Genomic DNA, 24,104 nt, shown 5'->3' with positions numbered 1-24,104 from the left:
TTTTGTTATTCAGCCACTTTGGCTTATGTTATGCTCTCAGACGAGGTCAGGGCTTCAGAGTAGTTTAACTGATAATGAATGTTTGTGACACAAATTTATTCAGACTATGTAATTACTGGCCTTTTAGTAAACAGTAAATAATGACCTGGATGTCCTTCACTGCAGATGTGATGGATGTTTCTTCCTGACAGCAAAACCTGCCACAACATTTCATTTTCTCGACACAATATGTTGAATGATTTAAAGTTTCATTTGGCTGGGATTGAATTAGTGCTTCAAACGGTGATGAAAGAGCTGTGGTAGCAAGCTTGCTAACTGTCAGCTCAGTTAGCTTGTTAGCTCAGCTGCTAACGGGACAATACGTTTATTGTCACAGTTTATTAAAAAGCTGGATTTGTACCGCAGAAAGAAGCAGATAGCGTCATCCATTTTGGACTTTCCAGATCCCCGTTTCCTCCACACTGTCAAGACAGCTCGTTGTTGGTCAATGTGAATTCGTGTTCAGGGAAAGAATATTACTTTTTCCTGGAGAGTCGCTCAAAAAAAAAAAAGGAGAACGATCCCGGGAAAGTCAGGACGGGTGGCAAGTGCAACTGCTTCTGGAAGTTCAGCCAATCAGAAGAAAGTGAGCTTTTAAAAAAGGCCTGAACTCTTACTGCCTGTTCCAGTCAGAGGCTCGACTGAGGGGTTACATAACGGGCAGTCTGAGATAAATAAGGACTCTTTTTAAACTGTGAATCATGCAAAGCTACTGTAGTGGAGTCCAAGAATAAAAAATAGGGAGCTGGAAACGGTTGTAATAGGTCTCCTTTAAGTAAACGGTTCCCTCTTTTTATTATCAAACAACCTCATTAAGAGGAACCGGTGGAAGTGAGATTCACAGCCAGTAAAGGAGCATCATTCAGAGCTGGATAAAATAGTCTCACTAATGATGCTGCTTTCTGTGGCATTTCCTTCAGTCTATGACAGTGATGCTTGTTTGTCAAAATATGACACTGACATCAACGTGCGCGTATAAACTCATATCAGTCAAGCCCCCTCTCCTCGTCTCCTCCGAGCGCATCCCTGAGTGAGCCCTTCTATTAGCCAATACCAATCAATACACAGGATCATTGTGACTATCTCCATCCATTGATTTTGCAGCAAACCTGCTTGGCAAACTCATCTACTCTTTGCAAACTCATCTGTTAGCACACGCCCATTGGACATATAATACACCATCCATCCTTCTACTCCACCCATTCGCCTGTGCATCCATCCATCTGCCCCTAGCCCGATAATCATGTGAGTCATAGCCGCTGTGCCGTTTTGGTGGCAGTTATGAGATCGATGTTATAATATTCTGGTAGTGTGCGTTTGTGTGTGTGTGTGCAGTCCTCAATCACATTTATGTATCCATGTTTGTGTCTTCGTTGCTGGTCGTATGATGCAATTACCAACCCAGAGGTGCAGTTTGCATAATGTATAAGAATTAGGACTTTCATGGTTTACAGAGAATTTTCACAGAAATGGCTACGAGGGAATCTGGCACCTACAGTATAAGACACTCACTCTCTTGTAAATATTTTTCTCAGCTTCTTGAGATTCGACGGAGAATTAGGCGTGGCTTAAGAATTAACAAGCGCTTCAGCGGAGGAATCTAAAGCTTCTCTCCCAGGTCGAGGTGCGGCGAAAGATGCTCGTCTGCAAACTTCACAGTTATCAAGCGGACCGCTGTGAGTGTTTGCCTGACTCGGGTTTAATGAACAAGAGAGAGGATTAGTGCGCTCATCCTGAGGAGGGAAGATACAGCGCTGGGGGAAAATGTGAGCATTTGGTCGGTTAGTTGACTGGTAATCAACTTTGCAGCACCTTGCCCAGAATCGCCGCAGAATCTCCCCATCTCAAACATTAGCCTCTCAATACTGCCTAGTGTCAGGGAGTGGAGCTTTAATCAGCCGAAAGCTCAACTAGCTATAACTGGGACATATGAGACATTCCTATTAAGGAAAACTGTCGGCGCTGTTTGATATACACATAGAAAATGTAGCATCAGCAGCATCAGTTATACTGAGATGCCTGCGAGTAAGAATTCACATAAAGAAGAAGAATGCTCTTAAAGCACATACAGTATTAATGCATGGGAGAGTATGAGCTGTACAGTTAGTGCAGTATATTTTAAAGTGTGTTTTTCTATTTTGTTTCATTACTCTTCTTTAGAGGAAAAACAAATCGTTCCGTCACAAGTGTTGATCTCAGATCATTGGTGCCTTCCCCCGGCAGTAATAAAACAGATGGTCAAGTGGACTTGGACTGAAATGTTGAAAGGGTTGATGAATTTGAGCCCGATGCTCCAGGATTAGAATCTAATGCCTCAGACAAGAAGCTCGATTTCTTTCAGCTGTCTGTGACTACCGGCAAGTGTGTCATCAATTCAAATCACAGGACTATCAGCGCCATACATCAACCTGGAAGTGCACTTCCCGTCAGTATGAATGTCCACAACCTCCCAGCGATCAGTCTTTTTGAAAATATCACTCATTTGAAAACCTGTGGCTCTAATTTCAAACAGGCTTCAACCTCTAGCGGGGCCCAGCTACTCATATTCATCATCCATGTCCTGAAAAGTGGCTGCACGGCCCGACCTGTCATGCAGTTTTTAAGCTGGTTGGTGGCGAAGATGACTGCTTCATTCATATTCCTAAAACAGGCCTCACTGCTAAAAGTATCTGCCCCGTCCTTGTTCTCAGGCTTTTTTTTTTTTTTTTTTTTTAAATCCCTTCTTAAAAGAGCAGTTTGACATTTAAAGGATGAATTAAATTCCCCCAAAACCGGTAAACTATTCCTTTAAAACTTGATTCCCTGAATAGTGTTTCTTTTGTGATATTTTTTGTATTCATTTGCGTTTCACCTGCAGTGTTTTTAATGCTTCTTCTGTGATTCCTTTTGTCTTTTAATCCTGCTTTTTGTCTGTTTGTTCAGCACAGCACTCTACAAAAGTAGTTCATAATAAATAACGCTTCTTCTTTTTCTACTGCTCATTATTTTTCATTGTTTGTTTTGATTATCCCTCCTCCTCGCCATGCCGGAAAAGCGTGAAAAGGATCGCCTCCTCCCTCTCTGTGTTCCTCATTTCCACAATCAGTGCAAGCTGCCGCCACGGCTGCCGTCGAGCGTCAACAAAAGACAACCTCTCGTCGTGCGATTTGGTCTTTCAGTGTCCGGGCTCAACACTTGAAAGAGGCGTGTGGGTTGTGAGAGACTTATTGTGTGAGACTCGTACACCGCCGGTGCACCGTTAAGATCTGCTCGTGTTGACTGTGCCACCCACTTCCTTCTGCTCAGACAGCGCAGGAGGTGGATATTGTAGTTGACCGGTAGTGCACAGTGGTCAACAGTCGGTCGGGATTGTGTCAGAGAACGAGTGGGCTCGGCAAAGACAGTGAAGCCTCTTTGACAAAAACAAAAGTTGTAGCTCTGCGTCTCTGATCACAGGTGAAGAATGACAACAAGTCACCTTGCTCTTTTGGATTTTCTGAGCACATGAACACATCCCAATCACTACATATCCCTCCATATGCTAAATATTGTCTTATATATACACAGACTGTGTAACTTTTACTCACATTTCTCTAGGTTTGAAAAATGCTCGAAACATTTAAGATAATTTAAGTACAAAACTCAAAAGGTCTAGTCATTTTTTAGACAATTTAATGTGGAAAAGTTACTTATTATAACTCTCAAACTCTCCCGTCCCCCCCTATACATCGTATATATACGTCTCCATCTCATTGCGTCAGTAGCCAAGTTGTTTTGGTTTCATGTCTGTGTAGCAGCAATCATAAAGAATTATCCTTCTCACCGGCAGCTCAGATGGTTTTAATAATGCACAGCAGAGGCTCTCCGGGTATAAAAGGCATTCAGTCGTCTTTTTGTGACTCTGATGTTTGCTTTGTTCTTGAGTATCTCTACCAAGCCGGCGCCTTTGTTCCGTTAGCGCAGGAATAAGATACAGCTATTGTCTGCTTCTATCAGACTCCACATCACATCCCACACTAAATATCCGCACGGCTCTCTTTCTTCTCTAGGTTGCCATCCACAGATGCGACGGGTTTTTAAAAAAAATTTTTGCAGACAATTTACTCTAAATCCTTAATCTTTTAGCTTCTGACAACAAAACCTTTCACGGCAGAAAGGACCAAAGATTTTATCACTGGTTTGCAGGAGAGACCTTCACAAAAGGCTGATCCAGCAGAGGGGAGGATATATTGTTCTCGGCTGAGCCATACAGCGGTCTACCTCTCACATACTTAACATGGTTGCTCTAAATTGAATTGCACCACGCTCATAGGAGTATGCATAATGATTCCCGTCCTTGAGTGATAATGCAAAGCTATGGTTCAGACAGGATGTACTCTTCCGTCGTGAAGGGAACAATGACCGGGGATAAACATGTGACAGTGCAACGGTGGATTGAAGTTGTTGCTTCTTGTAACGGCAGGGGATCAGTGTGGTGAAGGGGGTTTATTAATGCTATTTGTCTCACCACCGGCTCAGTACACAGGCTGTGCACCGACTGAACACGCTCCCCCTCTGCAGATTATGCATTTTAATACATGCGATTACAACTTAGTAAAAACTAAAGGAATTTAATCCGTATTGAACCGTATAGTGTCCTTGGATAATTTAGGTTCTTGTTAGCCACTGAAATGGAAAATGTTTTGACATTTAAGCTGTCGCGTCTTTTAGCCTTCTGACTCTGGCTGACGAGGCGGTGGTGAGGGAGCAGTTTGAGGTTTGTTTGACTAATGGATTTTATGGAACAGGGAGGTTCCTGTATTGTGAGGGGCAAATAGCTATTTTTTGTGCTGTCACTAAATAGATGACACGCACTTTGTGCTGCATCTTTGAGTGAGTTTAATCAGCTTCAATAACTCCTGTTGGTGACTTTGATTCAACAGTTTAACTAAGCCTTAAATTTAAATCCACTTTCAAAACAGGATCTTTTCAAATCCCTTATTAGGTGTGACCTTCTAACAGTTGCAAGTAAGTAATGAGTAAAATAACTTCTACTCAGCTTTTGTAGTCTGAGGCGACGGATTAATGTTCCCAACCTGGAGAATGAGACAAGTATAATACATGTGAAACCTATCGGACACATTCGCTTTCGCCTACTGTACGACGCCAGCAGCACTGACTGAAGGTCTCGATTCAACAACCAATCAGATGCTCAGATTAAAAATGTTGATCTGATACAAAGCAAAGTTTAAATTGGAGAAGAGTCTGCTTGGTTCCTTGTTGAACTACAAAAACACGTTCGGACGTTGGCGTTACGGAGTGACGCGTCTTTTCACCCAATAGCAATTGTTGGCAGAACGCAGACACCAGCTACAGAGAGCTCATCAACACTCAAAACACACAAACTCTTTCTTCATCTGAGCTGTTGGAGTGATAATATGAATAAGCTGACGTGGCTGAAAATGCAAAGCTGCTACCTTTATGTTTCCACGCTGCTGTTTGCTGAGATATAAAAAGTTTGATAAGAGATTTGTTATAATTTTGTCAGATTTTCATAATCATGATCTGCAATAGTCATTCAATATATTTGCTTTAAGTAATTACCTAATTATCCTCTTTGCATATATTGATGCCAAATTTCATAATGATCTTCCCAGTAGTTGCTGAGACCAACAAACCAACTGAGCCACTAACCAGCTGCCAACTTTACCTCTGCGTCAGCTTTCTAAATATTTACTTTCTAAATGTTTCTTCCCTGCAGGAATCTCTGTCAGCATCTCCACCTTCAGCCTTGTGGCCATTGCCATCGAGCGATACAGCGCCATCTGTAACCCGCTGAAGTCTCGTGCGTGGCAGACCCGATCCCACGCTTACCGCGTCATCGCCGCCACGTGGGTGGTGTCGCTGCTCATCATGGTGCCATACCCGGTGTTCAGCGTCCTGAGGTCTTTCTCTAAGACCAACAGTACCGTCGGCCACATGTGTCGCCTGGACTGGCCCAGCGATCAAGCCGAACAGACCTGGTGAGTACCGATGGGACTATTGACAAAGCAACATAACAACCTAGAATGCACGATTTAAAAACACATGGATAAAGAAAAATCCTCAAGTCATTTATCAGTTCATCAAACATTGATCTGATTTTAATGATAGACGGAAAAGCCATCCGTCTTACTTTGCCAGCAGGACTTGTTGGGTGATGAGGCCTGCCGGATATTTCACAGCAATGATCTGCCATTCTGAATGAATTCCGCACAAAGTCTGTGAAAACTTTTTGAAAGATTTCACACACATGACAGTAATTAGGTGAACGTGCCTCCACAACCACGACAAGGATAAGCGATTGGATGAATTCAGTTAGTGAGAGGAATACAGTCTGCATGGCTTTGCTTCGAAATGTGAGGAGAAACTCTGATTTACATTTAGTGTAATTGTGTAATTTACATACGCATTACCATCGCAAGCGGAGAGTTCGTCTTTTTCAAACAGTCACAGCACTTTCTCTTGGTTACTAGCAGTTAGAGAATTGATTGCATGATGTTTTGGTCATTTTGATAATTGCCCCAGAGCAGTGCACTGAAACGGGCCAGCGTTTGTACCTGTGAGAGGTAATCCCACCACAAAAATGGTTTGTTAGTTTTAATTTCTGTGACATATGTGGAACAGATACTTTTATCCAAAGCGACTTACAAGTGAGGAACATCCCTAAAGCTTCAATGCACCTTGATGTAAGTCTCCAAGAGACTCCTGAAGATATAGAGAGACGTTCCTGCTTTCAGAGCTTTCTGTAGCTTGTTCCACCATCGCGGAACCACAGACGGTGGTCAGAGAAGGATAGCTGGTTCCTCCGACCTTGGTTGAGGTAAGGGATGACACTGTTGTCAATGCTAATGGCTCATAGCTTTCACGTGTGGCTGTAAAATGGATCTCTGCCTTCCAGGATACTGGGTAATAATGTGATTATCTTTCAGCCGTGTGTCATAAGTCATCACTTAGCAGTTTAATAGAAGCAGCTTGCAATAGGCGAGTTAATTGAAAAATCGAATCACTCTTTCATCACATATTACTAATCAAAAATGTAACTTCATTACTTTTCTGATTACTCGACAGCAAAAGTAATTAACTAGATAACTCGTTACTTTATCTGTTTGCTTCTTACTCAGCCCAGCTCCATCAAAAGTGCCTTTAAAACAACTCCAAATCCCAGACACCCACACGCCTTAGTATGGATTAACCATCAGACATATTTACTGATCAGCAGTTAGCTTAACGTTAACCCCCGGCGACCACATGCCACTCACAGTGACGCTGCGAGGACCTCCCAGCCTGAAACTATACAATCAAAACCAACTGATTCTTGAATGTAGGCTCTCCGTTGGCCGATGTTAGCAAGCCAGCTAAGAAGACACAACGATTACTGCCTGACACTAGATGAATAAATCGATACCACTCCTGTGTCTGTTTGCTCGAGCCAGGAGATGATTCGGCTTAGCTTAGCACAGGCTCCGGGAAGTCACTCCAAGAAAAAGTTAAAGCACATAAATCCCTGTAAAAAAACAACAAAAACAACCTCTTGTTGTTTGTGAGCTTTAGAGGAGCTGGAAGACAGAAGTCTAACCATTTCCTGGCTATAGCTTTATATTTAGTGTACAGTCATGACAGCAGTATTGATCTGATCTAACTCTCGCTAAGGCAGTGAATAATGTCCAACTCTTCCTTTAAGGAGAGTTTAGAGTTTGTGCAGCGGGGAAGACTCATGAGAGGGAGAGAGAGAGAGAGAGAGAATTGATAACGATGGAGAGAAGAAGAAGACCACTTCAGGATTGAGCCCATGGGCTGAAGCTGTGAAGGTGGTTACAGAGGTGATGTCTGAAAAATGAGTGAAATCATTAGGTGGGAGACTGTTTTTCTTTTTTTTTCCCCCCAAAAAGAGGAAAAAGGTGAACAGGCAGCTTCTGTAGAGACTTAATTAGAGACAGTCTGACATGGATCCAGTTCCCAGCGTAGCGGGGGTCCTTCCAAAAGACGGAGGAGCAGGGACAGAAGGTAGAGAAAACATCATTAGACAGAGATACTATAGTGTTTCTGCCTTTAGTACGGGTGCTGCGAGGATGCATGTCACCATTTTCATGATGATAATGTGATTGGTCTTATGGTCCTGAATGTGCGCTGAGGAGGAGGGGGAGGGTAAAGCATTATACAAAAAGGTCAACAGATAAATGATTAGCGCGGCATTAGGAAAGTCATCCATCCCTCTAATGTTCCCTCTGAAGACCAATAACGCTGGTTTGCTGTGAAAACGCACCCCAGGTAGCAGTCAAGGACAAGATATGCTCAGAGCATCTCTGGATCTTCTACTCAGGGATTTAAGATCTGTCCATAAACAACTCTGGGTCCTGCAGGATGGCGGAATTAAAGTGAAGTGTACATCTCCGTACTTGACAGCCTTTTGTGGTCAAACTCTCTGAAGAATTCAGTTTTCTCTAACTGTTTATCAAACTCTTACAGCTTCAGTGGGAAAGACGAGGCAGTGGGAGAGCAGTTAATTAGTCTGGAGGAGGAGGAGGAGGAAGAAAGTCGAGGCTCAGACGTCAAAAGTTCCAGACGTGTCACAGAGTACGAGAACCTTCCAAATTGTTATTCAGTTTCATCATGACCTGTCTTTTCAAATTACACTGACATTAAGCGTTAAAACGGTAACACCCTCTTCCATCTACAGCTCACTGTATGAAAATGACACCTTTTACACCGCAGCTAATGAAGCGGCGCGTGGAGTCGTTGAACCATCCAGTTTTAGACTGAAAATCACAATCTGAGATGATGAGCAAACGATATCGAAAGACACCTAAGAGCCATTAAGAGGTCGATGAAGCAATTTCGTCAAGTCAAAGACAAGTGTGACGACTTTAAAAGTTTTATAATGATGATTATGCGTGATGTGCGTTGACAATTTCTTTTACTTATAAAAAAATTTTTAGGTGCTCTGGAGGGAGGTTAATCTTACTCACGGCGGGAAATCAATTTACTACATTATGTCGATATTTTAATATGATCAAGTGTCATTTTGTGTGGATGAGAAACCTCGTACTCCCTGTACGATTCAGCTTTCTGATCCCAGACATAAAATAAACTTCTCAGACACATTTTATGATCCAATATTCCAATAATAATCTAATAATATCCAACAATTACTCTGCAATATGAACTCAGAATAGCTCAGCATTAAGAAATACAACCTGTATCACAGCTAATGTTTTGTATTGTATCCTACAGCACAGAGTAGTTTTATAATATCAATATCAATATTAGACACTTGGTTCACCTGCAAAATGTCACTTCGACTGACACAAAACAACAATTTTTTTATTTTCTTTTGCAATTAAAATCAAGCTCTGTTCACATCACTGACTCTGGCTTGTTCGCACCACCGGCTACAGTTCATCTATTCTCTGCGGCGCTGCAGTTCACACAATCAAATTGCTGAGCAGTTAGTGCTTTAACAGACAGAGTGGGATTTTGTTTTTGACAGATTTCACTCCAGGAGAAAACGCCTGGCTATATTAATAAATAAAAAAAAATGTTTTAAAAAAAGGCAGCTTAGATCTGGAGATGTATATATTTCAAATATCTGAATCTAGAAATTGGCTATTGTTTGTTATTGTGCTTTCCATAATACCATAATAATGGTAGTGTATTAAAGCAAACAGAAATATAAATGTGTATTTTCCTTGACAGGGATCTTAGGGATACTTTATGGCAGGTCATGTTATATTTGTATCTTTACCACAAAGAATTTTTAGTGTTTTTAATGATACTCTATTCGTGCGTCTTTGTGGGAGAATATTAACTGCAAATAGAAACATGACTAAATAATGTTCTTAACCTAAAATACTGCAGAAGACTAAAGTAAACAGCCTCCATCAGGAAGATAGGACAGACTGTACACAGCCTGAGAGGAAAAACTGAGGGCAAAGCAACAACAGCAGAGCGGTCTGCAGACTCCTCTCAGCTTCAGGTGTTCAGCTGCTGTTCCTCATTTTGGATTGGCTCTAATTTTTCTTAGGTGCGTTTGGATCAGACTTGAACATCCTTGAGTCCCTTTCAGATTGTCGTGTTCAAGCAGGTTTTCCACAGGTCCGCTTCAGATTGGGTCCAACATTTCGGAACAGGGAAGACCTCTACTCTGAGGAAGTCAAATCCTCCATTGCAGGTAGCCTTTCATTGCTGAGCTCAAAAACAGACGTTTTGCACTAAAACAAAGGACGGCAATGAACCATGTGTCGCCATTAATGTTCGTTTTCTTTGATTAACACGAACCAAACACACTTTTCCCAGTTGATAATCACTCGGGCGACGTGTGAACAGTCAAAAGAGGGAGCTCCATATCAGTATTCATCATGTTTTTCTTCATGTGTCCCTCTGCTTCAGCTCCATCCATCTGGGTTTCCCCTTGAGGCAAAGCACACACAGAAATCTACCAGCACCTTTTTTTTTTTTCTTTAGTGGTGTCCCCACACTCCTACACGTTCACTTCCTGACAGCTTTTGTCAGAACGGAGCAGATTTCCAGTATGAAACATGCAGCTGATGAGAGTCTGCGGCTGAAGCAAAGCAGAGGGGCTGTGCAGAGTTCAGAGGGTCGCACAGGAAAGACATTAGAATATCAGAGAATGGATGAAAAACCCCGTCTCTTCCTCTCCGTCCTCTTTCATGTGCTGACTGATGTGCACCGCAGACATCGGTGGTTAAGAAGAGCATTCTCTGATTGCGACGAATCAAAAGGTAGATGTGGCTGCGGATGGTAAAGATATATTACAATGATCAAAGTGTCAGGTGTACAATTTCTTATTTATTCATGGCGTTCTCTTTGTAGTTTTGTCCATGACAGTAATTGCGCTTGGTTTTTATTCATTTGTCTCATTGATTCATGCTTTTATAATCCCAAGTCTCATTCATTGCACTTTTACTGCATGCTTAAACAAAGCTAGTGTTGCAGGACAGAATATAGGCACAGTGGAGGAGACGAAGAGACACTGATAAAGGTTCTGAGCTCTCGATTGAAAAATTCCCCTGTCAATGTTTTATTCATTTTTTTTTCCTTCTCTTTACTCAGTTCACGACTTTTTTCTTTAAGGCGTCATCAATCCAGGCACTTGAGGGAGCCGTGATCGTTATCCTTTCAGCGCGAGAAGGAACATTTATGACCAGAAAACAGCTGAGCGCACAGCCCGAAGCTGTTATATTAAATCATATTTAACCATGTTTGTTTGGTGTGTTTCATACTTTTCTGTTGTGAAATCTGCAACCGTGTGCACTGTTTAAAGTATGTCATGCTGTGTTCATATGACTGTTGTCACCGTGTGTCAATATGCACTGCGTTACTGAGTAAACTGTCAATATGTTAACAGGTCGCTTTAATAAGGTCGTGTTGAAAACCTCTTCCGGGTTAAACAGTAGCACTACAACCCACAGTGTGTGTTACTCCTGCAGCAGCCAACAGATCCAACTGGTCTAACTAATCGACCTCACTCTGTAAACTCAGTGCTCATGTTTGGACACTATGAATTTGTCAGAACATTATGTTTGGAAAAGAAGATAAAAGACAGTCAAAGCTGCTATCATCATTATTTTACATGAACAAAGGATCAAATAACAAGAGAATTATCATCCACCTACTGCGTTTTAAAGACTTTCAGCTCATTGTTTGGGTTTTTTTCGTAGCTTTAATGTTTTGCTTCATTCTCACTTTTTAGCTTTAGTTTTTAAGCTGCAGCACATAGATGTTTTCTTTAAAAACTCCCTGTCCAGTAACAAACGGCGAACAGACAACAGTTAGCAACTAGCTAGTGAACAAAGTGGAGCATTCAGCAGCTTAAAAGCCAGATATTTCCCAACGAGTCTTAAAAAAGGAGAGTTAATACTGAACTTTGAACATTGTTCAGTGTCTGGTAGATGTATAAATGAGCAACTGTTTGCTCACATGTTCAATATAACAACTTAAAAAGTTTTAACATGTCAGCGTTAAGTTTACAGGTTGTTTCTGCTGCCCCTATGTGGCCAATTAAACCACAGGTTCAAATTAACTGTCACTTTATCCAAGTTACTCGTCACTTTAGAAACGAAGATTTGTTTATAAAATATGATGCATTATTATAGATTAAACATATAGATTTGTTTAACTCTTCCATATCAACCTGCCATGGTTTTAAAATACTTGTTAATGCAACAGTAATAATAATCCATTTGCTACTTGATCTGAATACTTCTTCCACCACTGAACAACCCTGTACAATGACGGGGAGAGTTACAGTGATGCACCAACTCTGATCTGATTAAATGTAAATTCAAAGCAGCAAACAGACAAACTTGCAGGAGCTTATTAAATGTATAGATATATGCAAACATGACATCAGTCAGAACGCCCCCAGAGGTAAATATTGGAGCCAAATATTCCAATAAGAGATAGAGGACAGTTAAACCGCAGGGTGCTGAGGAGGCTGACAGCCCGGGAGAAGATGCAAAACTGGCCCAGGATGCTGCAGTACCTTTTGCCAAACAGCATGGGGGTACAGAGGCTCATTGGGAGGGGTCAGCCATCTGCAGGGCCCCCAGCACGGCTCCAGGAAGAAAAGTTTTTCTGGTAGTTTACAATCAGAGCTGCAGAATCCGACGTCTTTGTTTGGGCTGTTTCAACTCAGATTCAGTTGTTACTCAGTGTTGCTTTATTTTCTAACACCTTTCTCTTTCCATTCTGGCTGTTTTTTCCAGGTACGTGCTGCTGCTGTTCACTCTGTTCTTCGTCCCCGGAGTGGTGATGATTATAGCCTACGGTCTGATCTCCAGAGAGCTCTACCGAGGCATCCAGTTTGAGCTGAGCCAGAACGCGGAGACCACCGGTGAGTTCCATCATAAATCCAGTCTAAACTGCAAAAGGCTTTCGGTTCACATTGATGTAGCTCATATTGGGGACGACAACATCTATTCCACTTTTTATAGACCTGTGTGAAGCTGCGGTGAATTACACTAGAGAGACGCTATTGACAAGTTCTGCACTCGTTACATCCAGAAATACTTCTTCATGCCTGTGTGGAGCCTCTCCATAGCCTAACAACACTACAGCAGAGATATGTTTCCTTCAGGTGCTGTTATAACAGTGTGCATGTGGAGCACCAGTTTCCATGGAGTCCAGTCTTGAGTGTGATTCATCAAGGTTGAGTCTTTCTAAAATAGCCTTCAGTGGCGACCGCTAATCTTGCAAGATGTGTATTATTTCTTTGTGACACATCGAAATAATGAACCTCCATCCTTGGCAGTGAGTCTTTTTAATACTTCACATGATGCTGAGTTCCACCATCGTAACTCAGACACTCGCATCCTGAGAAAAATACTGCAAAAATAGTTGTGTATAAACAGCTGCTCCACCCGCATTGTTATTGATACGTTTGACACTGTCAATCAAGATATTTCAATCCAGAGACTTCAAGATTCAGCTGCTGATTTTAACTAGTTGTCTTTCTACTAAGACATCCCATGTTTTCCTCAGTGGTTTTAAATCTAGATTTTCCACAAGGCTTAATTTTTAATTTGTAGATACTCAAATAAAAAATAAATAAAAGCAGAATAAAAACAGTTACTACTGGTTCTTATATGTAGGTTTCAGTGGAAGGAGAAGATGTGATAATAAATCCCTGTATTTTCTCCTACATGCCGCAGATAATGTTTGTGAATGAGTAAAACTATAATGTCCACTGTATATCAAACAGTAAGAGTAAGGTATGTGAGCTGTAATGTGGCTGTTTCCCCCTTTTTAAATTACACAGTAAGAGTTGTTGGAGTTTTTACTTGTTTCCACTAGTCATATTTTCTTCCACTGTAGCTAAATTTAAACAAACAAATGGTTATTACTCTATTTGTGCCTTATTCATACAACAAAATGACCCTGTAAATCATGGGCTGTATTATAATGTGTTTGCAAAAAAAATCCTATACTTTTTATGTGAACCATGAACATCTCTCTGTCTTCTTACTGTTTGGGTAATCCAGCCTCCACTGTCTGTTGGAGGGTGAGCGGCTGTCAGTGATATCTGTTTGTGTATTTTATTTATCATAATCTCACTTCTTGCTGAATATACTTAAACGTAAAACGCAGAGTTAACCTGTGATGAAATGTGCTGTGCAAGTTAAACAGCCGCAAACTAACACTCGGGCCCCTGACTATCCGCAGGACAAAAGAACGGCGTGAGCAGGGCTGTGACGGGGTCCAATGATGACGACGATGGCTGCTACATCCAGGTCGCTAAAAAACCCGCCTCTGCTGTCGAGCTCCCCACCCTCTCTGCCTCATCTGCCGTCGCCACCCAGGCCAAACCTGAGCGCGCCCGCAGCAACACCTCGAAGGCCAAGCTGCAGGCCAAGAGGCGAGTCATCCGCATGCTGATGGTGATCGTAGCGCTCTTCTTCATCTGCTGGATGCCGCTGTACTCGGCCAACACCTGGAAAGCCTTTGACCTGAAGTCAGCCTCCAAAGCCCTCTCAGGAGCCCCCATCTCCTTCATCCACCTGCTGTCCTACACCTCCGCCTGCGTCAACCCCATCATTTACTGCTTCATGAACACGCGCTTCCGCAAGGCCCTGCTTTCCACCTTCGCCTGCTGCTGCCGCAATCGGCTGTGCCGCCAGTGCTGGTGGTGCAGGAAGAGGGAGGGAGGAGAAGACGGCATCACCGGCACCTCCATGGCCACGTCGATGGCCACCTCCATGTCCAAGTTCAGCTACACCACCGTCAGCACCACGGGCACCTGCTGAGCCTGGAGGAGTGCTGGGTGGTCACATCGGGCAGCGGCCACTGTGTGCATCTGTTTTTTCAATCCTGTTTTTCACTCTTAATCGTAACACGCATTGAGTCATGCGCTGAGTAATACCCCTGCCCTGGTTTCTGAGGTCTTTTTAAAAGGTCTTGTTCAAGTTCCATGTGAATGGTTGCAGAATGTGAGGCTCGGGAAAAACGCAGTTTCAGTTTGGTGACGTTCCTTTTCTTCTGTTTAAGTGGCAGCATCTGCTTTGTCGCATTGTGAAGAGAACATCAAGTGCCTGTGCTCTTTGTGTGGCTTCGTCATGGCAGATTGTCGACGGACGTTTTAGTGGAAAACTTCTCCTGTGTATGTGTAAATAATGTCCGTACGTTCTGACTGTGCCAAAGGTGAAGACATACTGCTCAACAGTGACGACTCAGTATGGATTTCAGCTCCCTTTGTGTTTTAATGTTTGTAATGTGTTAATGTTTCACCTTCATTCATGTAGGGCAGTGGTTCTCAACCTGGGGGTCGGGAGATTATTTTCAGGGATCACAAGACGGTTTTCAAAAATAAATAAATAAATAAATAAAGGAATTCATAAGTATTTGTATGCCTCTGCGCCGGTGACAATCAGAGCCGGAGGCATATTGTTTTTGGGTTGTCCGTCCGTCCGTCTCATTCTCGTGGACACGATGTCTCAATAACATCTTAACGTAACTTCTTCAAACTTGGTAAAAACATTCACCTGGACTCAAGGACGAACTGATTAGATTTTGCCGGTCGAAGGTCAAAGGTCAAGGTCACAGTGACCTCACAAAAACCCTTTTTAGCGATTACTCAAGAATTCACGGAGCAATTATGTAATCGCAAATATCTTATATGACTCTGGATAAACAGGGATGGAACCTGGAACTAGTTTGAGTGGCGGAAGGATACAACTATGAGGCAGTGATTGTATTTTGAGAATGATTTTTCCACTGAATCTCTCACACCAATGTTATAAAGTAGTCATTATAAGTGGCAGGTGCTAAATATGATGCGATGGCTTCACAAAAAAAAGTCTGCCAGTTCAAGATGCGGTGCAAGAAGAGATGGGTGAAGCTGGGCCAACTGAGAGTAACGTTACACTCAAGCTCAACTGAAAAACGTAAACCCAAACTTAAATCTATGGGGGGGGGGGTCGTGCTCAAAAAGGTTGAGAACCACTGATTTAGGGGATCTCTCACTCTCTCAGCTATCAGAATTATATTATTGAAGGCTACACCAGGTAACTGTGGACATTTGGCATTTCTGAAATAGCAAAGAAAAGCTTCTTGTTTACATGTGAGTAGTGTTTTGCTCTTACTGTGTTATGTTTCATCTCCTCTTATGTGTAAAGACGATTTTCTGCAACTATACAAAAAAAGAAACTGATTCATTCAGGTGATTCTGTTTGCTCCTTCGTTTGCAGAACCACTTTGTGATTGAGGATGATAAGGCAGGTGCATCTTTGCGGGAGCATTTTAAAGATAAACAAGAATCTAGCCTTATCTCCTGGTGTGCATTAATAATGCAATTTTCTTGTGTTGATCCACACCGTGTTATAACAAACTTCAGTCTCCGATCAGCGCTGCTACAAATGTATGTTGGATACTGATGCAGACATCAACTTTAGGATGTGAATTAGCAGAAAAAGTGCACACAGTTGCTCCATGAAAGGCTGATCACACTTGTTGTTGCTCCAGTCTGCCCCCGCTACCCTGGCACAAGAAAAGTGCTTTAGTCAAACACACCTTCTCTGCTCAATTATCTCTGTGGCTCTGTGGTGTCTTTTATGTGCTCTCCCCCTGCCCTCCGCCGCAGTGCTGCCAATTACTCTAAGCGTTACCTAAGTACAAAGCCCCCGTTTCCAGGCTCAAACTAACGAGGTGTTTCTCAGGGACCCTCTCCTGCAGTGTAAACCTCACGACTTTGCCTTTGTGAGCCAGATAACAAACATTACCCGCTCACTCGCTCCATCCGAGCCCTTCAGTTCTTTGAAAAATAATAATAACAACAAACTTGATTTATAAAGAACCTTTACGCAGAGCATGTAGCTCAAAGTGCGCTACGAGAAGAGGCAGACAGAAAAGAAAATGGTTGGTACATAACTAACGTGACATTAAAACTAGTAGTAAAATATTAAATTGGAATAAGAATAAAAGCAGCAATTTTAATGAAATCTGAAACTTTAAAGGAATATTTTGGGAGTTCCCTTTCATGGCGGTTGAGCGAGAGCCAGGAGAGAGTTAGTCTACTTAGCATGAAGGCTGTTAGACATTTGTTAGATCAAATGGAGCATACGTTCACTTGCAGCTCGTTCGGATTCATTTATGTGGAAACTTTCTTTGTTAGGTTGTGGTGTCAAATACTTGACAGCCAGGCTGGACTTTAAAAGAAGAAGACTGCGGCCTCTCCGACTATATAGGACATGCTAAGTTATGGAGACTTGGAGCAAAACAGCATCTATTCATAATCTCCTATAGCTTTCCAGAACAGTTCATGGGAAAAACTTGCTGTCTAACCGAGTTAGCTCATTGTTTAGCATTTCTGCTATAGAGAGTGATGTTAGCATTAGCTCTAAGAATGCTACCCAGATTTAAACAAACTTTCCCTTTAAAAGTCACTTTTAATTGCACACATACAGATGAAGTATGCGTACAATCTTTTGTAATTGCCATTTATTGATATTATATTGATAACAGGAAATAACCATCATTAAATTCCCATGGAAATTATATATGATGTATTTCATAAATTCAGCTATTATACAAATTTTAACAGTTTTCCTCTGTAGCACAAAAAAAACTGGATGTGTGTTGAGCAGTGTTTTCGTCTTCCATATTGTGCACGCTGACAGTGTTGGCATCTATCACTTTAAAGTTTCTCACGTCCTCCCATCGCCCAGCACCACTCACTCCCTGCAGCACACCCCCGCCCACCCACCCTTTTATCCTCGTCTCCTTGTCGGTGCAGAGGCGTATGAATACATGAATGACAATAGTGTGTGGGTGACAGCGGAGATTTGCAGGCGCAAAGCAGCGTCCGAGAAGCGGGTGGTAGAGGTGGCGGCGAGTTCGGCTTGCAGACAGGCAATTGGCACGGAAAAAATCCCCAGCAGAGCTTCCTCTGTAAACACTTTGTCTGGCAGGTTCCAATCTGTGACCTCTTTTGTGATTAAAGAAGGAGAAAATGAGTGATTTCTATGCCAGTGTGTGGTGCACTGGAGAAGCTGTCAATTAATTTAGGATCTATTTGATTGTCTGTCCAGCCTTTCTTTCTCCCATTTAATTTTATTTCCTCTAAGTTTTATGGATACATTATGAAATTGGAGCCTATAGTTTAATGAAATGCACATAGTTAAATATGATAGATGATCCTCTTAATCCATATTTGTTATTGTTTTTCATTCCATTTATTCACAAAGTAAATTTCAGTCTCTGCTCATGTGCATTATGAATGAATGGTGCAAAAACTTCTGGGCGGGCTTGCTCGCTTAGTTATGGTGAAAGCCTCCCCGAGAAACTGAGATTTGCTCTATAAAATGTTCTGCTTTTGTTGTATTTTATAACTGTTTAGCTATTCACCTCAGCGGGCCGGCAGATTTAGATATGCATTATTAAAATGAGCAAACCACCCAGTCTCAAAGCTGCTACTTTATTAGACAGTCAAAATTGTTTTTCCTCAGAACACTAGAAATTAATACAGAAAGTTCTCATTTCATTAAAATGTTGTCCTGTTAGTCTTTGACATTTAACATTGACACAACTGAAATGTGAATAAACTAAGAGGCAGGTATTGATTTAAAATAACTGTTTGACATTTTAGGAAATCTGCTGCAGAAACTTAGGTCTGTATGCTAAATATAAAGCTACAGCTAGCAGGTTAGCTAGCGTTGGAGAAAGGCTGGGGCAAATGGCTAGCTTGGCTCTGTCCTTAAGTTCACAAGTTAACACATGATAACTTGATTGTTTTATCTGAAGTGTAAAAATATCAATTGTGACTTTGTGCAGATTTTAAATAAACAGTCTAACAGTCAGGCTAGCCGTTTCCTTCTGCTTCTGATCAAAGTAAGCTAACCAGTCACTGGCTATAGCTTTATACGAAGCTATCTGCTAGCTCCTGCTAAATAAAAGTCGATGACATCACAGCTCCCCAAACGTGAAGCTGAAACAACTTGATAATTTTAATTAGTTATTTGATGCTATAAAACAAGTGTAACGTCATGATTGACAGCTGTGATTAACTCATGATTGGGTCGGGCGGGTGAATGGGCGGGAACAGCTCCACTGTGTTACCAGCACAAGGTGGCAACGCTTGTATCTGGGAAATTATGGCTTCATTTCTTTACCGTGGGAGGAAGTGAAGAAGCATCGTGCATCTTTATAAACTTTCATTGTAGGCTACTGAAAGAATTGATTTCTACCATTACACAGGAAGTTTAAAGACTCCTAAAATGCTTTTCCAGAGGTGAGCAATCTAACTCTGACCCTGTCCCCAGAACAATACCTGATGCAAATTGAAACCAAAATGAGACAGAGGCAGGGAACCGTGCACACAGTTGGTTTCTCTCTTATCTCTACGTCCCTAAACAAGAAACCCATTAGGTGCTCGAGGCAGCTCGCATGGAGGAAGGTAAAAAAAAAACAAAAAAAAACTGTGAACCTCTTTTGCCTCTTTAGCTCCGTACACAACATGTGGAGCAGATTTTGATCATCTCGAGACACAAAAGAAGAGACAGCACAAAATATAAATTGCAGTGTCATCTTTCATAAATGTCACTTTTCTGGCAGGGAAACACTAACCTCCTGTGATGATTAATTTGTGCTTGCTTAAAAAAACGACGTGTAAACAAACAGTTTTGACAGATAATCTGCTCTTTAAGATTCTCATTTCTATCTGCATGTTTTCTTGTTAAGTGAAGGATAACTGTCTGCTCACCTTGAGTTTACAAAATCTGTTTAAGAAAGCTGCTTTTCTCAGTTCCTGAAAAGTTGGCTGCTGAGAGTTACAAGCGTTTCAGCCAGCAGCAGTGACAAAGCTCTCATAAGTAAATTAGAAAAAGTTATTTCTCAATTATTTATAATGGCTTCCTGGAGGATGACTGCGAGTGAAATGTGCCTCTGCTGGATTTTTTTTTTATTTTGTTTTATTTCTTTGCAGAATAATTCATAATTGCAGAGAGAGATTCTTTTTTTTCCCCCTTCGTATTTTCACCTCAGGCACCGAATGAAATATTTTGTTTTGGCCTACAGGTTCTGCACCTGAGTAGAAACACAGTTTATGTGAGCTCCTCTCATCTGTTGCTTTTCTTTCTCAGCTTTCAAGGCCCCTCGTCCTTCTCAGAGGTTGAGAGTAGACAAGAGTTGTTCTTTTCAAGACACTTGTGAACACCTTCTGAGAGAGTATGTCGAGTGTTAAAGTGTGTGTCAAGTTAGAGAAAAAAAACAAAAACCCCAGTAAGTAAACAAACGGAGAAATGCTGAGGTGAAGAGCAGGCGCAGAGATGAGGTGATGAAACCACATATTTAGCTCTTATTAGCATTGGAAATCCTTCTCTGGTGGTGAAGCTGTCCGTGTTTGTGCGTCTACATGCGATAAATGTTTACCAAAGCCGTCTCCAGGTCTGCTGATTTTTGACATTTTTAAATTAATTTTGCCACATCTGGTGCCTGCTTGTTCTAAATTGTAATAATATAAATGTGTAATTGTCTGTTTGTTGAACCAGGAGGTTTTAAATGTGAGGTTATTGATGTTTGTGATGTTTTGCTTTCACTGTTCCTCCTATATGATATAATTATTACGATGGGCTCTTGTTATTCATGGTTTGGTTCATGGTTACTGGCTATAAGTGCAGTGTTTTTCATGCCAAATGTACATTATTTAACAGAAAAATAAATATTGGATAAAACATGATTGATTTTGTGTGAGAATATGTGAGCACTTCAATAAAAAAAAAAAAAAAACAGGTTTCTGGTATAAAATTGACCCAACAATGAATCTGCTTCATAATTAGCAGCTCTCCAGTGAAGTTTGCAACACCTCAAGCAGAGGAGAGCTGGACTGTGAATAAGTGTTCAGCACTCAAACATGCGATGAATAATAAAATAGCAACAAACAACAGCAAGTCAGCTTCCCCAGCGAGCGCACCCTGGTATGATTCAACGTTCTCTCGGGGACGGGAAGCCCTCAGGAAGTTCACACTCACATTTCATGGGCCGGGAGGGATGAGGAAGAGGCTGAATGCTCATGAGTCGTCGCCATAGCAACACACACGGCCACAACTTTAATCTATAGTCTTGGACCAGAAAACAGAGAAAATACACATTACTTTAAGAGATATCCTTCAGAGACGTGGATCCCACCCCGTGTAAAAACAGAAACGTGTTTGTTTTTTTGTTTTTTGTTTTTTTCTTCTCAGACGCGCTGCCTGAGAAGAAGTCCATGCAGGCTTTTTAAATATTTTACACAGTCGGAGCACACAGTGAGATACGGTGTGTTTCCTGAATATTAATGATAGCTGTGCTGTTTACTGTTGTTAAGGATAACAGTTAAAAGCTGCTTTCTGCTGTAATGCACACACGGAATCATGAAATAAAAAATTTGCTCATTGTTTTTATAACCTTGAATCATATTAGAGGTTTAGTTTATATTTTATTCTGATATTTTTTAGACCCCTAGTAGACAAAAATTTCTCCTGGATTGTTTTATTATGGATGTGAAGGTAAAAAACATGTCCACTAATCCATCCACTAATATTTATTTATCTGTTACAGTATTTCAAGCTTTTGGTTTAACTTGACCATCAAAAGGCAGGAAAAGGTGTCGGGCTCGTCTTCATCACTCGTCCCAGTCAGCCATGACAGTGTGACAGTGATCAAGCATGCACGCAATGAAAAATGAAAATGCAAACTGAAGGAAATCTATTCTTATGAGAGAACACGCACAGAAACCAATGGAGCATTTGTGAACAAAGGCAAGGGGTCACATTCACTGAATTTGCACCGCAAAAGCTCTGAATGTTCATAAACTGCTTTTGTGAAACATCAACAGCACAGACAAAGCTTGTCCCTGGTGCAGTCCTCATCCTCTTGTTCCCTTCAGCTACACAATATCCCAAGACAGGGAAGTGCTATTGTGCTGATCCAGAGACCAGCTTTTTTTTCTCAAAAACGACTTTCTGTCTAAAAAGTAGAACTCACATTCATTGACTGCAAGCAACTCACAGTGCACCGATGCATCCTAATGTTTCAGGCTGTTACTCAGTTATTCAGCACTTGTGCGGCTGCAGAGCTCCACACTTTAAACTCATCTGTAATCCCAGCCAACAATGTGTTTCCCAGGCCCTGCATGCTGCAGGTGCCAGTACTGTATCCTGTACGCCATTAGCCCACCGACTCCCACACTATTCGTCATGGCTTCCTTCTGCCACAGGGTTCAGGGATGGAAGTCAACAGCAGAGAGGCTGGTAAATGGACACGGCTTCTCTGTTGCCCCCTCCCACCCCCCACCCCCATCCCCAACGGAGCAACAAAGACAGCCCATTCATCTTCTCTCCAACCTTGTACCAGGTATTCCTAAAGACTCGTCCCCATCTCCAGCACATTTCTCTTCATCACCCTGATGTTCCTCCTCCTTCTTTCCATGGGAGAGGAAGGACCAACAAATACACCTGACCAGCAGGTTAAACCTATAACATCCTCTACATGAATGCTGGGGTTCTATCATTAGGGACCCGAAAAGAACATACAGGAGCCGAAAAGAATAAATAAAACTTCAGCGGAGAGGCTCCCTTTAGCACTTCCTCCTATATTGTCCAATACATCCACGTGTTGCTCTAGACGTTGCGGCATATCTGATTTAATGCAAAATAAAAGTTATGATCATTTGCAGAGGCTGGAGTACATGTAGGTATTTTCATCTCGACACATGGAGCGCTTTTGTAAAGGAAGCCAGTGTGAGCTACCAAAGCCTTCAGGGTATTAATTATTACTCTCTCTTTTTTTTTCTGTGCAATTTATACACTTTCCAGTCAGAGCCAAACACGCTGCGCTAATGAGAAGCGCTTTAAACTCCCTGTGTCCAGGGAACCTTTTCAATTCATGTTTAGAGTGATACATATCCAACAGGTGAATTGTAGAAGGTCACCTTTCAGAGAATAAACAGAGAGAATTTTAATGAAACCTCCAAACTAGACGAGTAACACACCTACACCTACACAACACCTAAAAATAAACCACAAAGTCCTCCCCCCTTTCACTGAAGCTTCCATCTTAATCATAGACTGTAAATTAAGATGGACGCAGCCCTGGAGACGTCACCCATAAGTTTACTAAAGAAGGTCAAAGTTAGCTATGTGGGGCGTGTGTGGAGCTGAGACTAACCCCAACTTACTTAACTTAAATTAGAGACCAAAACTGCCTTTTGCACCAGGCTGTAAACACATTTATATCTGCTGTGGGACTTGACTCACTTTTGGAGCCAGACTCTAGTGGTCATTAGAGAAACTGCACTTTCCGAACATCCATGTTGGCTTCATTTTTCCGCCCTGGAGGTTGATGTTTTTGAGTTAAACCTCTTTAACGGCAAACAGTAAGCACAAGACTAAATATCGCTTTTTGTCTCTCACTGTGAAGATCTGAGACTTATCTCACAGGTTTTTTAGTTGCAAAACAAAAAAAGTCATGTCAACTCTTCTTAACTCAAGTTAACTCAATTGACCTTCCACTCCCTCCAGCCCTTTCAGCCAGTGAGGATGTCAGTGACATGACATGCAGCCTGATGAATGGCATTCGAAGATGCCAAGATTAATCTGTGACACCATAGTTGTCACTCCCGTCTGGCAGCTCTGAGCCCTGATGGCTGTAATGACTCCTATTACCAAAGAAGGGTGCGATAACGGTGCTAATGGCCCATTGTTGGGTGAGACAGATTTATTGCAATAATCACTGTGGTGTCCTTCTGTTGTTCCAAGTTTTCCACACCGGTGAGGACTCAGGTTTTTTTATTTGTGTGGTACGTCACTTAGTTGCTAAGTAACCGAAGCAAAAAGAACAGTCTCCATGGTACAAAATCTGACATATTGCTTATAAAAACATGTGAGCTGGCTTGCCGGGTCTGAGACTGTGGAGAATGGAGAGGGGGGTGGTTACATTTTAAGTTACAATTTGGAGCATATGGCTTAGAGCACAGCATGTATGGTATAATTACAAATATATATATAAATTTACATATACTGTATATAATTTTCAATGTCAATGCCAGAGGATGATACACGGAGTCCCAATGTGACAAC

At 41.7% G+C, this 24,104-nt stretch overlaps 1 protein-coding gene across 1 annotated transcript in view; it reads left to right on the top strand.

Annotated features, from left to right (window-relative positions):
• Positions 1-20,725, top strand: part of cckbra (cholecystokinin B receptor a) — a 34,019-nt gene extending 13,294 nt beyond the window's left edge. Inside the window, exons 3-5 of the mRNA XM_023395441.2 lie at positions 5,759-6,020; positions 12,765-12,892; positions 14,221-20,725. Coding sequence (XP_023251209.1) covers positions 5,759-6,020; positions 12,765-12,892; positions 14,221-14,801 — 971 coding nt within the window. The 3' untranslated portion in view covers positions 14,802-20,725. The remainder of the gene's footprint in view (positions 1-5,758; positions 6,021-12,764; positions 12,893-14,220) is intronic.
• The last annotated feature ends 3,379 nt before the right edge of the window (positions 20,726-24,104 follow it).

Source organism: Seriola lalandi, unplaced genomic scaffold (genome assembly GCF_002814215.2).
Source record: "Seriola lalandi dorsalis isolate HSWRI2012SDOR001 ecotype SW California unplaced genomic scaffold, Sedor1 jcf7180002054962, whole genome shotgun sequence".
Taxonomy (NCBI): domain Eukaryota; kingdom Metazoa; phylum Chordata; class Actinopteri; order Carangiformes; family Carangidae; genus Seriola; species Seriola lalandi.
This window is presented reverse-complemented; position numbering and strand designations above follow the sequence as displayed.